At 65.2% G+C, this 12,253-nt stretch overlaps 3 protein-coding genes across 3 annotated transcripts in view; 1 reads left to right on the top strand and 2 right to left on the bottom strand.

The window, feature by feature from the left end:
- Window positions 1-381: 381 nt before the first annotated feature.
- On the bottom strand, window positions 382-4,469 carry TGFBR3L (transforming growth factor beta receptor 3 like). Its single transcript, XM_069881549.1, has 8 exons — window positions 4,285-4,469; window positions 3,958-4,053; window positions 3,457-3,572; window positions 2,911-3,169; window positions 1,438-1,593; window positions 1,073-1,162; window positions 658-768; window positions 382-395 (listed from the first exon to the last, which is right to left on the bottom strand). Exons 1-8 carry the CDS (start codon window positions 4,343-4,345, stop codon window positions 382-384), a joined length of 903 nt encoding a protein of 300 aa, XP_069737650.1. The 5' UTR covers window positions 4,346-4,469.
- Window positions 4,470-5,255: 786 nt separating this feature from the next.
- MAP2K7 (mitogen-activated protein kinase kinase 7) lies at window positions 5,256-10,831 on the bottom strand (the record flags this gene model as incomplete). Its single annotated transcript, XM_069881581.1, is given in 14 exon segments — window positions 5,256-7,126; window positions 7,558-7,603; window positions 7,687-7,829; window positions 7,951-8,031; window positions 8,416-8,595; window positions 8,693-8,800; window positions 8,908-8,967; window positions 8,969-9,028; window positions 9,120-9,131; window positions 9,133-9,234; window positions 9,312-9,378; window positions 9,672-9,787; window positions 9,789-9,814; window positions 10,714-10,831. Coding segments are annotated over 14 exon segments (1,257 nt in total), but the record flags the coding sequence as incomplete, so codon positions are not given.
- A 142-nt stretch (window positions 10,832-10,973) lies between these two features.
- Window positions 10,974-12,253, top strand: part of LOC138734015 (calmodulin-regulated spectrin-associated protein 3-like) — a 13,653-nt gene continuing 12,373 nt past the window's right edge. Inside the window, 2 exon segments of the mRNA XM_069881548.1 lie at window positions 10,974-10,980; window positions 11,224-11,243. Coding sequence (XP_069737649.1) covers window positions 10,974-10,980; window positions 11,224-11,243 — 27 coding nt within the window.

Genomic DNA, 12,253 nt, shown 5'->3' with positions numbered 1-12,253 from the left:
CCAGTGCTCCCAGTTACCCCCCAGCCCTCCTGATTCCTATCGCAGTGCTCCCAGTATCCTTTACAAGTGACTCCCCAGTATTCCCAGTTACCCCCCTCCCCCCACCTTGAGCCCCCAGTGCTCCGAGTCCCCCCACAACCCTTCCAGTGCTCCCAGTATCCCCCAGTTCCCCCCCATACCTGGCCCCCTCCAGTGGTGGGGGCAGCGCTGGAGCTGGGGGGGCCCTGGGGAGGATGGGGGGCTGGGGGTAAAGGAGGGGGGCAGCAGTGAGGAGGGGGGCAACAACGGGGGGAGTAATTAATAGGGGGTCTGGGGAGTCTAAGTGGGGAGAGGGCGGCGGGGGGAGGGGTGTTAGGGGGGGTCCAGCCGGTGGGGGGGGGGTCACTTGCGGGGGCCTACTGGAGTGGGGGGGTCTGGAGGTTACTGGGAGGGTCGGAGGGGGGCTTGTGGGGGGGTCACTGGTGGGTTACTGTGTTGGCAATTGGGAGGGGTCATTGGGGGGCACTTGGGGGGGTCACTGGAGTGGGGGGTCACTGGGGTGGGGGTCAAGGGGGGGTTATTGGGGGGCACTGGGATGGGGGGTTATTGTGGGGGCAATCGGAGGAGTTACGGGGGGGCGATTGGGGGAGTCACTGGGATGGGGGGGGATCCCCTCACCTGTGCGCCCGTGGACGAACCAGAGCCCCCCCGCCAGCGCCGCCCCCACCACGAAGGCCCCAAAAGAGATGGCAGCCACGGCCCCGGGGGGGACAGTGGGGGCTGGGGGGGGGGGCAGCGTCAGGGACCCCTCCAGCTCCCCAAAAATTCCCCCCACACACCCCCACCCCATGGCGACCCCAGCTTTCCGTACCCTGCCCCCAGACCCCCAAACCTTTGCACCCCCCGGTTATGGGGAGGGGAGCACACACCCAGGACCCCCCCCAGCCCCCCCACCCTAGGGGATCCCCAACTTCCACACACACCCCCTCCCAAACCCCTGCCCCAACCCGGGGGACCCAGACCCCCCCCCAAACCTCTCTCCCCTCGCCGAGGGGCCCCAGAACCCCCCCACAGCCCCCCCAAACCGAGCTCTCACCCGGGGGGGGGCGCAGGGCCGGCGGGGGGGGCGCAGGGGGGCGACGCAGAATTGGGGGGGGCGGCGGGATCGGCACCGGGGGGGCATCTGGGGGAGGGGTAAGAAGAGTTGAGGGTGGGGCACAAAGGAGAGACTCTAGGGGGGCAAATGGGGGGCGGGGGGGTCGAGATTGGGGGTTCAAGCGGGAGAGGGAGTGTCTGGGTTTGGGGGTCCCGGAGAGTCCGAGGCTTAGGGGTTCCTGGGTTTGCGGGGTGGGGGGGGTGGGGGGTGTCCGGGGGTTTCCCAGGGGGTCTCTGAGGTCCCGGTTGGGGGGTGGAGGGGGGGTTCCCGGGTTTAGGGGTTCCTGAGGGGGGGTCCCGGACCTGGGGGGGCGGTGCCGGGGGGTCCCAGTGTCACCACGATGGGGCGGGACACGGTGCGGAGCGACCGGTACCGGGGGGCGCCGGGGGGGGGGCCGGGGGGGGACCCCGGACCCAGAGCCCCCCCCCCCCCCCGCGGGAGCAGCGCTCGGGGCGGCACTGGGGGGGGGGGGGACACACACACCGCTTCACCTCGGGCTCCCAGTGTCCCCCCCGTTGCTCCCAGTGCCCCATACTGGGACTAGGGGACCGATCTCAGTGCCCCCCCTCCATGCCTCCCTGTTCCCCCCCATTCATCTCACCCACACCCCTCATGCCCCCCTTGCCCCCGCTAAAGCCCCCCCCCATGCTCCCCAATGCCCCCCGTGTCCCCCATTCCCCCTCATTCCACCCTCCAATGCCCCCCCCATACCCCCCCCAAGCCAACCCTATTCACCCCCCCATTCACATCCCTATGACCCCTTTTCCCCTCCCACTCCCCCCAAGTCACCCACATTCCCCCAATACCCCCATTCACCCCCAATTCACACCCCAAAACACCCCATTACCCCCCATTGACACCCCCATACCCCCCAATGTCCCTCCCATGTCCCCACTCACCCCCCATACCTCCCCATTCACCCCTCCATTCACACCCATTCCCCCCATTAATCCCTATGTCCCCCCATTCACCCCCATGACCCCCCAATACAACCCATTCACCCCCCCATACCTCCCCATTCACACCTCGAAGTCCCCCCATTCCTCCCCATTGACACCCCCATTCATTCACTCCCCATTCACCCCCCCATACCCCCAATACCCCCCTATTCACACTCCAAATCCCCCCCATTCCCCCCATGACACCCCCATTCACCCCCCATTCGTTCACTCCCCATTTCCCTAATACCCCCCCATTCACACCCAGTCATTCAGTCCCCATTCACCCCCATTTCCCCCCAATGCCCCCCCATTCACCCCCTAGACACCCCAATACCCCCCATTCCCCCCTCGAAGTCCCCCCATTCCCCCCACTCATTCACTCCCCATTCACCTCCATTTCCACCAATGCCCCTCCATTCACACCCCAAAGCCTCCCATTCACCCCCAGACCCCCAATACCCCCCATTCACCCCCCCAGAACCCCCAATACCACCCATTCACACCCCAAAGCCCCCCCATTCACCCCCCAGACCCCCAATACCCCCCCTTCACCCCCCCAGAACCCCCAATACCACCCATTCACACCCCAAAGCCCCCCCATTCACCCCCCAGACCCCCAATACCCCCCCTTCACCCCCCTTCACCCCCAATACCACCCATTCACGCCCCAAAGCCCCCCATTCACCCCCATTTCCCCCAATACCCCCATTCACCCCCCCCAGAACCCCCAATACCACCCATTCACGCCCCAAAGCCCCCCCTTTCCCCCTCCCCATTGACACCCCCCTTCATTCACTCCCCATTTTCCCCTCCCCTGCCCCCCCCCCCCCGTACCGGGCGCAAACCCCCCCCCGCCCCCCCCCACCCCGCAGAGCCGCAGGCTGCAGTGCAGGAACTGCAGCGGCTCCGGGAACCGGGGGGGCAGCAGGAAGGAGAGAAGGAGCCGCCGAGACCCCCCCGGCCCCCCCCCAGCCCGCAGCCCCCTCGGAGAACCACGAGCGGCCGGGGGGGGGGGAACCGGGGACGAGAGCGGCGAGAGGAAACAGCGGCGGAGCCAGAACCCGAGGCCGGGGGGGGCCCGGGACAGAGAGACCTGGGGGGGGAAAGGGGGGGTCAGGGGGGGTATGGGGGACATGGAGGGGTCAGAGGGAGAAACCGAGACCTGGGGGGGGTGGGAAAAGGGGGGGTCGGGGGGGTATGGGGGGAGGAAATGGGGGGGGTATGGGGGGTTAGAGGGAGAAACCCAGCCCTGGGGGGGGGGGCCCAGGGACAGCGACACCTTGGGGGGGGGGGGGGAAATGGAAGGGGTTGGAGGGGGGCAATGATGGGGAGGGGGTGCGATGGGACAGGGAAAAGGGGGTTCCCGGGGGGGGTCCCCACCTGCACGAAGACTCGCCCCCCCGCGGGCACCGCTCGGGGTCCGGGTGCGGGGGGGAACGCGGGGTCGGCGGCCACGTCCAGGCGGAGCCGGGGGGGGCACTGGGGGGGGGGGGCAGCTGCCGGGGTCCCAGCGCCCCCCAGTGCCTCCCAGAGTCCCCCAGTGCCCCCCAGTGCCTCTCAGTGCCCCCCAGCGCCCCCAGTGTCCCTCCAATGCCCCAGCAGTGTCCCCTAGTGCTCCCAGTGCCCCCCCCCGCCCCAGTGCTCCCGAGCACCACAGGCACCAGTGACCCCCCCCAGCCCTCCCAGTTCCCCCGGTGTGCTCATAATACTCTCAGTCCCCCCCAGTCCGTCCCAGCATTCCCAATACCCCCCAGTGCCCCCCAGCCCATCCCTCCCAGTTTCCCTCAGTGCCCACTCCCTCCCATCCCAGTGCTCCCAGTTCCCTCCCAGTGTCCCCCCGACCCCATCCTAGCGCTCCCAGTTCCTCCCGGTGCGCCCCACTCACCCCAGGCCGGTCCCCGCTGCAGCGCGGTCTGGGGGGGTTCGGGGTCCCTCCCGGGTCCCCATTGTCACCCCACGGCCAGCCTGGGGGGGGGCCTGGGGGGGAACGACACTTCTGGGTGCCCCCCCGACCCCCCCTTGTCCCCTGCCCCCACCCCAACACCCAGGAACCCCCCTTGTCCCCTGCCCCCCCACCCTGTCCCCCCCAACACCCCTATTTGTCCCCTTGCCTCCCCCGACACCCCTTGTCCCCTGTCCTCCCTCTTATTCCCTGCCCCCCCCCCAACCCCCAGGACCCCCCCTTGTCCACCCCTGCCCCCCTCTTACCTGCGGGGCCCCCCCCGGGCAGGAGGAGGAGGAGGAGAAGGGGGCTCCATCGTGGCGCCATCGGGGCCCCCCGCGTCTCACCAGTGTCCCCAGTGCCGCCCCCGCCCCCACGTGGCCCCCCCCCGAAGGCCACCGGCCAGACTGGGGTGCGGGGGTGTCACCAGGGGGGCCCCACCTGTCACTGTGTCCCCAGTGTCCCCAATGTCCCTGTCACCAGTATCCCCAATATCCCTGTGTCCCCCCATGTCCCTAATGTCCCAGTGTCCCCCGATGTCCCCAATGTTCCTTCTGTGTCCCCATGTCCCCCCATGTGTCCCCAATATCCCTGTATCCCCCCACGTCCCTAATGTCCCAGGGTCACCCGTGTCTGCAGTCCCCTGATGTCCCCAATGCTCCCTCTGTGTCCCCAATGTCCCCATGTCCCCCCACATGTCCCCAATATCCCTTTGTACCCAGTGTCCCCCCCCGCCCCTATGATTCTCTCATGTCCCCAATGTCCCCTCGTGTCCTATGTCCCCAGTGTCCCCCCATGTGTCCCCAATGTCCTCATGTCCCCAATGTCCCCCCATGTCCCCTGTCCCCACTCCCACCCACACGTGTCCCCTCCCTCCAAGGCCACTGGTGACTCTGCCCGTCCTTGGGCTGTAGGGACGTCACCGGCGAGGGGCCCCTGTCACTTCTGTGTCCCCAACGTCCCCGTTGTCCCCCCACATCCCCTGTGCTCCCTGGTTTGCTTCAATGTCCCTGTGTCCCCACCCCATCTTCCCCTGTCCTGATGTCTCGTGTCCCCAGTGTCCCCCTCTCCCTCCACGACTCCCCCTGTCCCCACATCTCCTGGCATCCCCACTGTTCCTATGCCCCCCGCCATGTCCCCAGCATCGTCACCTCCCCCAGAACCTCCCCCACCTCCGTGTCCCTGTCCCCCCATCCACGATGTCCCCAATGTCCTCGTGTCCCCATCCCCAGAGCCTGAGGTTGACACGGCCCCTGGGGTTGCACATGCTCATTTATAATAATAATAATTATAATAATAACAATAATAATAATAATTAATGATGACGACGATAAAGAGGGGGGGGAGCTGCCGCCCGCATCCACAATGCACTAAAACTGCACCTGCTGCCACCCCAGGGACACGAGGGGACACGAGGGTCCCCACGGTGGCCCCCGCGCCCGGCCCTGATTGTCACTGGGGGGCCTCGTGCTGGCCCCGTGTCCCCCTCCCCGTCGTGTCCCTCCGTGTCACCTCCTGGTGACGTATCCCCACGTTGTCCCTCTGGGTCGCACGTCCCCACGCCGTCCATCGCAGCCCAGCCACGTGTCCCCTCGCTGTGTCCCCTCGCCATCCTGGGATCGCATCCCGGTGATACGTCCCAGCGACGTGTCCCCACGCTGTCCCTCCGTGTCACATCCCAGGGATGTGTCCCTGTCACATCTGTGCCGTGTCCATGGGTCACGTTCCTGAGCCACCATTCTGCGTCACTGTGTCCCTCGTGTCACATTCCCATCTCTCTGTGCCACTTCTCTGTCTGTGTCACATTCCCATCTCTCCATGTCGCTGCTCCGTGTTCCTCGTGTCACATTCTCATCTCTCCGTGCTGCCTCTCCATGTCCCTCACGTCACATTCCCATCTCTCCATGTCCCTCATGTCACATTCCCATCTCCCTGTGCCACTTCTCCGTGTCCCTCGTGTCACATTCCCATCTCTCTGTGCCATCTCTCCATGTCTCTCATGCCATGTCCCCACGCCGTGTCCCCAAGGCCACCTCTCCGTGTCATCCTTCAGCGTCACGTTCCCGCGTCACATCCTGGTGCCACCTCCGTGTTGTGTCTTCACCGCGACGTCCTTCCATGTCACCTCTGGATGTCCCCACGCTGGGTCTGTTCCACGTCCTTGTGCCGTGTCCCCAGGTCCCGTCTCTGCTCTGTGTCACCTCCACGGTCTCTCCGTGCCCCCAAGCATCGTCCTCCATCCCATCACATCCATGTGCCACCTCCCCATGCCACCTCCGTGCTCTCCTGTCACATCCTCATGCCGTGTCCTCGTCACCTGCCATGTCCGTGTAGCATCCCAGGCCCCGTCCCCATCCCTGTCCCACCTTGGGGACCCCGCAGTGGCGTTGGGGACAGTGGTGGGGACATCCCCGAGCTCAGAGACCAAGGAGCTATCAGCTCCGCAAGGAAAATGAGGCACAAGCCACGCCAGGGAGGACACGGGTGTCCCCCTGCCCCGTGTTATTAGCAGGGTGGGGACAGCAGGAGAGGACACACGAGGACACGAGAGGCCCTGCTGCACCAGGCCATGCTGGGATGCACTGGGACACACTGGGACATGCCAGGACGTGGCATCAGACACCAGGACCCACTGGGGACACGCCAGGACAAACTGGGACGCCTTGGGACAGGCCAGAAAGTGCTGTCACATGTGGGGACACAGCAGGACGCGCTGGGGACACACTGGGACGTACTGGGACACACTGGGACACCCCAGGACAGGGCCCGGGGATGCCAAAAGACGTTGGGACAAGCCGGGACACCCACAACATCGGTGTCTGTGCGGCGGCTACCACCACAGCGGGTGTCCTGGCCACTCTGGGCAGCCCCGGTGGCCACGGCGGGCGTCCAGGTGGCCACGGCGAGGGTCCAGGTGGGCGTCCCGGGCTCAGGGAGGGCCCAGGTGGCAGCGCGGGCGGGCAGCGGGCGCTACCTGGTGAAGAAGGGCGGGTGGTGCTGGCTGAGGCCACCGCCCGTGCGAGGGGACTCTGTCTTGGCCATGACGTCCTTGAACCAGGAGGCCACATCCACCTCCAGCATCTCATAGCGCTTGATGAAGCTGTGCTCCTGCGGGGACCGGACGGGTAAGCAGAGGGGACACGAGGACACACGGAGAGGGACAGGGGGGCACAGGGAGATGGACACAAGCATCAGGACGCGGATACGGGCAGCAGGACGTGGAGATGGGGACATGGGGACACAAGGAGAGGGACAGGGGGGCACAGGGAGATGGATGAGAACATCAGGACATGGATACGGGCACCAGGACGTGGAGATAGGGACGTGAGAACACAAGGAGAGGGACAGGGGGGCACAGGGAGATGGACACGACCATCAGGACATGGAGATGGGGACATGGAAACACAAGGAGAGGGACATGGGAGCACAGAGAGTTGGGGACCTTCTCTGGGACAAGTGTGACAAGGACAGGGATGGAGACCCTCTCTGGGGACACATGTGACAAGGACGTGCGTGACAGGGCCACGTCCCATGCTCACCAGTAACTTGTTGTACTTTGGTCTCTTCCTGTGGTCCTTGGTGAGGCTGCGGAGAAGGGAGGGGTGAGCATGGCGAGGCCACCGCAGGGACATGTCCCTGTCCCCAAGTGGCTCGTCCCTGTCACCCACCAGTCCCGGACAAAGGCCTGGAAGTCCCCAGAGAAGCCCATGGCGGGAGGCAGAAGAGGAGGGTCTTCCTGGAGAACCTTCGTCAGCACCTCGAAATCCGTCTTGCAGTTCTGGTACGGGAACTGCCCCGTGGCCAGCTCCACCTGGGGACACACGGTGACAGCAGCGTCACCAGGGGCACAGGGGCAGCAGGAGAGGTGGATGAGGATTGCAGGGGACACATCGCGGGGACTCGGCAGGGACACGCTGGGACAGCCAGCTCACCAGGGAGATGCCGAGGCTCCAGACGTCGGCACGGATGTCGTAGTCGGGCTTGGTGGGGTCAGGGGGGTCGATGCGCTCAGGCTGGGGGGTCAGAAGGAGCTGGGGACATGGCCGGGGGGGCAGGACCCCCCAGCACCCACCCTATGGGGCACAGGACCCCCAGAACCCAGGGACCCCCAGCACCCACCCTATGGGGTACAGGACCCCCAGCACCCAGGGACCCCCCAGCACCCACCCTGTGGGGTGCAGGACCCCCAGAACCCATCCTATGGGGTACAGGACCCCCAGAGTCCGCCCTGTGGGGTACAAGATCCCCAGAACCCATGTCTGAGGCACAGCCCCCTCCACGGTCCTGAAGAACCCCCAGCACCTCCAGCTCCCAATCTCTGGGGTGCAGCCCCCCCAGCCCCCAGAGACCCCCAGGTCCCAGTTCTGGGGTGCAGCCCCCACCCCCCGGGTGCTCACGGCCATGTAGGCGGCGCAGCCGGCGCTGCGGGTCTTGGCTTTGGAGTCGACGAGGCGGCCGCTGATGCCGAAGTCGCAGAGCTTGACCTGGCCCCGCTCGTCCAGGAGGATGTTGGAGGGCTTGACGTCGCGGTGGATCACCCCGTGCTTCTCCTTCAGGTAGAAGAGGGCCTTGACGATCTGCGGGGAGGGGGCGTCAGCGCAGGTGTCCCCCCCCTTCTCCGGGACCCTTCCCCGTGTCCCCCAGACGTCCCCGAGCGTCCCCGGCCCTGCTCACCGCCACCGTCATCTTGCCCAGGATGCGCTCGGGGATGGGGCCCTGGATGCGCTTCTTGAGCTTCTCGGCGCAGGTGCCCATCAGCTCCATGGCGATGAAGACGTCGGTCTGGGGAGGAAGAGAGAGGCTCGGTGGAGGAGAAGGATCTGGTGACACCAAGGAGGGGATCAAGGTGCCAGGAAGGGGATCTCATGCCGGACACGACAAGGACTCACGTTAGTGATGAAGGTGCCGAAGCACTGGACGATGTAGGGGCAGTCGTGGCTCTTGAGGACCCACGTCCAGGTCCATCAGGATCCTCTTGTTCTCCTCCCGGTTCCCTGAGCGACGCATTTGCTGGGGAGGGGGTGGAAAAAAGGTGAGGAGGGGGCGCTCAGGGCTGGATCCCGGTGAAGGGGGGTGGATCCCGTCACCCCAGGGCCCCCACCTTGACGGCGATGGACGTGGCCCGTCTTGCGGAACCGCATCTTCCAGACCTGCCCGCACGTCCCGCTGCCGATCTCCCCCAGGTTCTCCAAGTCATTGATCTCCGCCTGGTAGCGCTGGGGGGGCCAAGGAGGGGTCAGGGAGCTCGGGGTCCCCTCGTGTGCCCCTCACAACAAGGGCCCCTGGCACTCACCTGCCCCCCCACGGTCAGGTAACCCGTCTGCTTCATGATCTCCTGCAGCTTCTGGTCGATCTCGATGCTGGGGGGGGAAGAGGAGACAGGCTTGGGCCAAGAAGATCCTTCAATTGGGCCAAGCGGAGCGCGGGATCCCCTGATCTCCAGCCAAGCGGATCAGGATCCCCCTGATCTTGGGGGGACCCCCGATTTGGGATCCCCCTGGTTCTGGGCCAAGAGGAGCGCGGGATCCCTTGATTTGGGATCTGTGGATCTTGGGCAAGAGGAGAATAGGATCCCCCGATTTGGGATCTCCCAATCTGGGAGCGCGGGGGGAACTCGGGGAGTCCCCCGAGGGTGCAGGTGGGGGTCTCTCACCTCTCGACGCTGCGCGGCACCAGGAAGGGGGGCGGGGGCAGCCCCAGCATCTGTCGGGGGCGGGAGGGGGGTGGCGGGGGCGGGGGGCCCTCAGGGAGCACCGCGCGGCCCCCCCCCCTCGCTCACCAGAGGCAGTTGCAGCGCTGGGGGGGGGGAAGAGAGAGAGACGTCAGCCCCCCCCCAGGTCCCTACGGCCCCCCAGAACAGAGGAGGGGACAGAGAGACCCCCCACGGCCCCCTTAAACCTCTGCCAGCCCCACCCAGGTCCCCTACAGCCCCCCCCCCCCCCATACCGAGGGGGGGCACAGAGAGACCCCCCCAGCCCCCATCAACACCCCCAAAATTGACCGGGGGGGGGCACAGAGACCCCCACAGCCCCGCAAAAACTGGAGGGGGACACAGGCAGACCCTCCCCCAGCCCCCATCAACACCCTAAAACTGATGGGGGGGGGCACAGAGACCCCATCAGCCCCCCCTAAACCGAGGGGGTCACAGAGAGCCCCACAGCCCCCCCCAGCTGAAGGAGGGGGGCACCGAGACCCCCTTCCTGCTGCGTTCTTACCATTCCAACTCGTTTTTATTCCACTTTTGCCCCGTTTTACCCAATTTTTACCCCCATCTGCCCCCCCCCAGACCCCCAAATCCGCCCCCCCCCCACCATGCGGAGCCGCGGCCGCATGCCGCCGGGTCTCACTCCATGCGACAGGCAGCCACGCGGGAGGCGGGGGGGTGGACACACATTCCGAGGGGAGGGGGGGACACTGAGGAGGGAGGGGGGGGACATTCAGGGAGGTCGGGGGGACAGGGACAAAGTGGGGGGGGCACAATGATGGGAGGGGGAAAGCCAATGGGAAAAAGCTGCTGAGTAGGGAAACTGAGGCACGGGGTGGGATTAATGGGATGGGGGGGGAGTCCTACCGCGGGGGGCAGAAGTGGGGGGACACTGGGGTGTCCCCAAGGAGGGGGGAGGGACATGGGGGGTTCAGCGAGGTGTGTTAGAAGTTGGCGGGGGTGGTAAATCCAAGCGGCGATGAGGTGGTACCTGCTCGCTGGGACGGAGCGGGAGCGGGACTAAGGGTGATGACGATAACTGGATTTGGGGAGGGGGGGTGGGGGGGGTTGGGGGGGGTGAGGGGGGGGGAGAAAATAACAAAATGGGGGGAAAAGGGGAAAAAAGGTCATCAACAGAAAGAAAAACACCATAAATCACAGCAGGAACTGATTTGGGGGTGGTGGGAAATGAACTTAAAATGGGAGGAGGATGGGGGGGGCAAATGGGGGGGTGAAAGGGAGGGGGGGCAAATGGAGGGTGAGGGGGGGCCCCAGCCTGGAAATCCGGGGTGAAGCTGGGAAAAGGGCAGGGGGATCAGTGCTGGGGGAAAATCTTGTGCCCCCCTCCTCAAAGGTCCTACCTGGGGGGGGTGGGGGCCCCCCCAAAGCGGCTCCTTGGGGGTGGCCCTAAACTCCAGTGAATCCAGTAACCCGCCCAGGTCACCCAGTAACGTCCCCCCCCCCATTTCACCCCCTTTGTGCCCCCCCCATTTTCACCCAGTAAAGCCCCCCCCCGACCCCGTAAACCAGCCCCAACTGCCCCCCCCATAAGCCCCAACTGCCCCTCAATGCCCCTAAACCAACCCAAATTGCCCCCAACCCCTCTAAACTGGCTCAAATTTCCTCCCAACCCTCTGAACTGGCCCCAATTGCCCCTCAACCCATCTAAACCAGTCCTAATTGCCCCCAACGCCTCTGAACTGGCCCAAATTGCCCCCCAAGCCCTCTGAACTGGCCCCAATTGCCCCTTAGCCCCTCTGAACTGGCCCCAATTGCCCCTCAACCCCTCTAAACCAGACCTAATTGCCCCCAACCCCTCTAAACCAGCCCCAATTACCCCCCAAGCCCTCTGAACTGGCCCCAATTACCCCCCAAGCCCTCTGAACTGGCTCCAATTGCCCCCCAAGCCCTCTGAACCAGCCCTAACTGCCCCCAACGCCTCTAAACTGACCCCAATTGCCCTCAAATACCCTTAAAACACACTTAATTACCTGAAACAACCCTAAGAGACCCAAACTGCCCCTAAACCAGCCCAAATTGCCCTCAACCCCTCTGAATCTGCCCCAATTGGCCCCCAACACCGCTAAACCAGCCCCAATTGCCCCCTCAAGCTCCTAAACCAGCTGCTATTACCCCCCAACGCCCCAAACCAGCCCAAATCACCCCCAACCCCTCTAAAGCAGGCCAAATGGCCCCCCAATATGCTCAAAACACCCTTAATTGACTCACAACACCCCTAAGAGCCCCCCAATGCCCCTAAACCATCCCAAATTACCCCCAACCCCTCCAAAGGAGCCCAAATTGCCTCCAACCCACCTGAATCAGCCCAAATTGCCCCAAATACCCTTAAAAAACCCTTAATTGCTCCTAAATACCCTTATGACACCCTTAATTACCCTGCATCATCCCCAAGAGCCCCCAAACCAGCCCCAATTGCCCCATGATGCCCCCTAAACCACCCCAAATTGCCCACAACACCCCTAAACCATCCAAACTGCCCCAAACACCCCTAAACCATCTCAAACTGCCCC

Source organism: Phaenicophaeus curvirostris, unplaced genomic scaffold (assembly GCF_032191515.1).
Source record: "Phaenicophaeus curvirostris isolate KB17595 unplaced genomic scaffold, BPBGC_Pcur_1.0 scaffold_51, whole genome shotgun sequence".
Taxonomy (NCBI): domain Eukaryota; kingdom Metazoa; phylum Chordata; class Aves; order Cuculiformes; family Cuculidae; genus Phaenicophaeus; species Phaenicophaeus curvirostris.
Note: the sequence above shows the minus strand (reverse complement) of the source record. Positions and strands in the feature narration are given on the sequence as shown.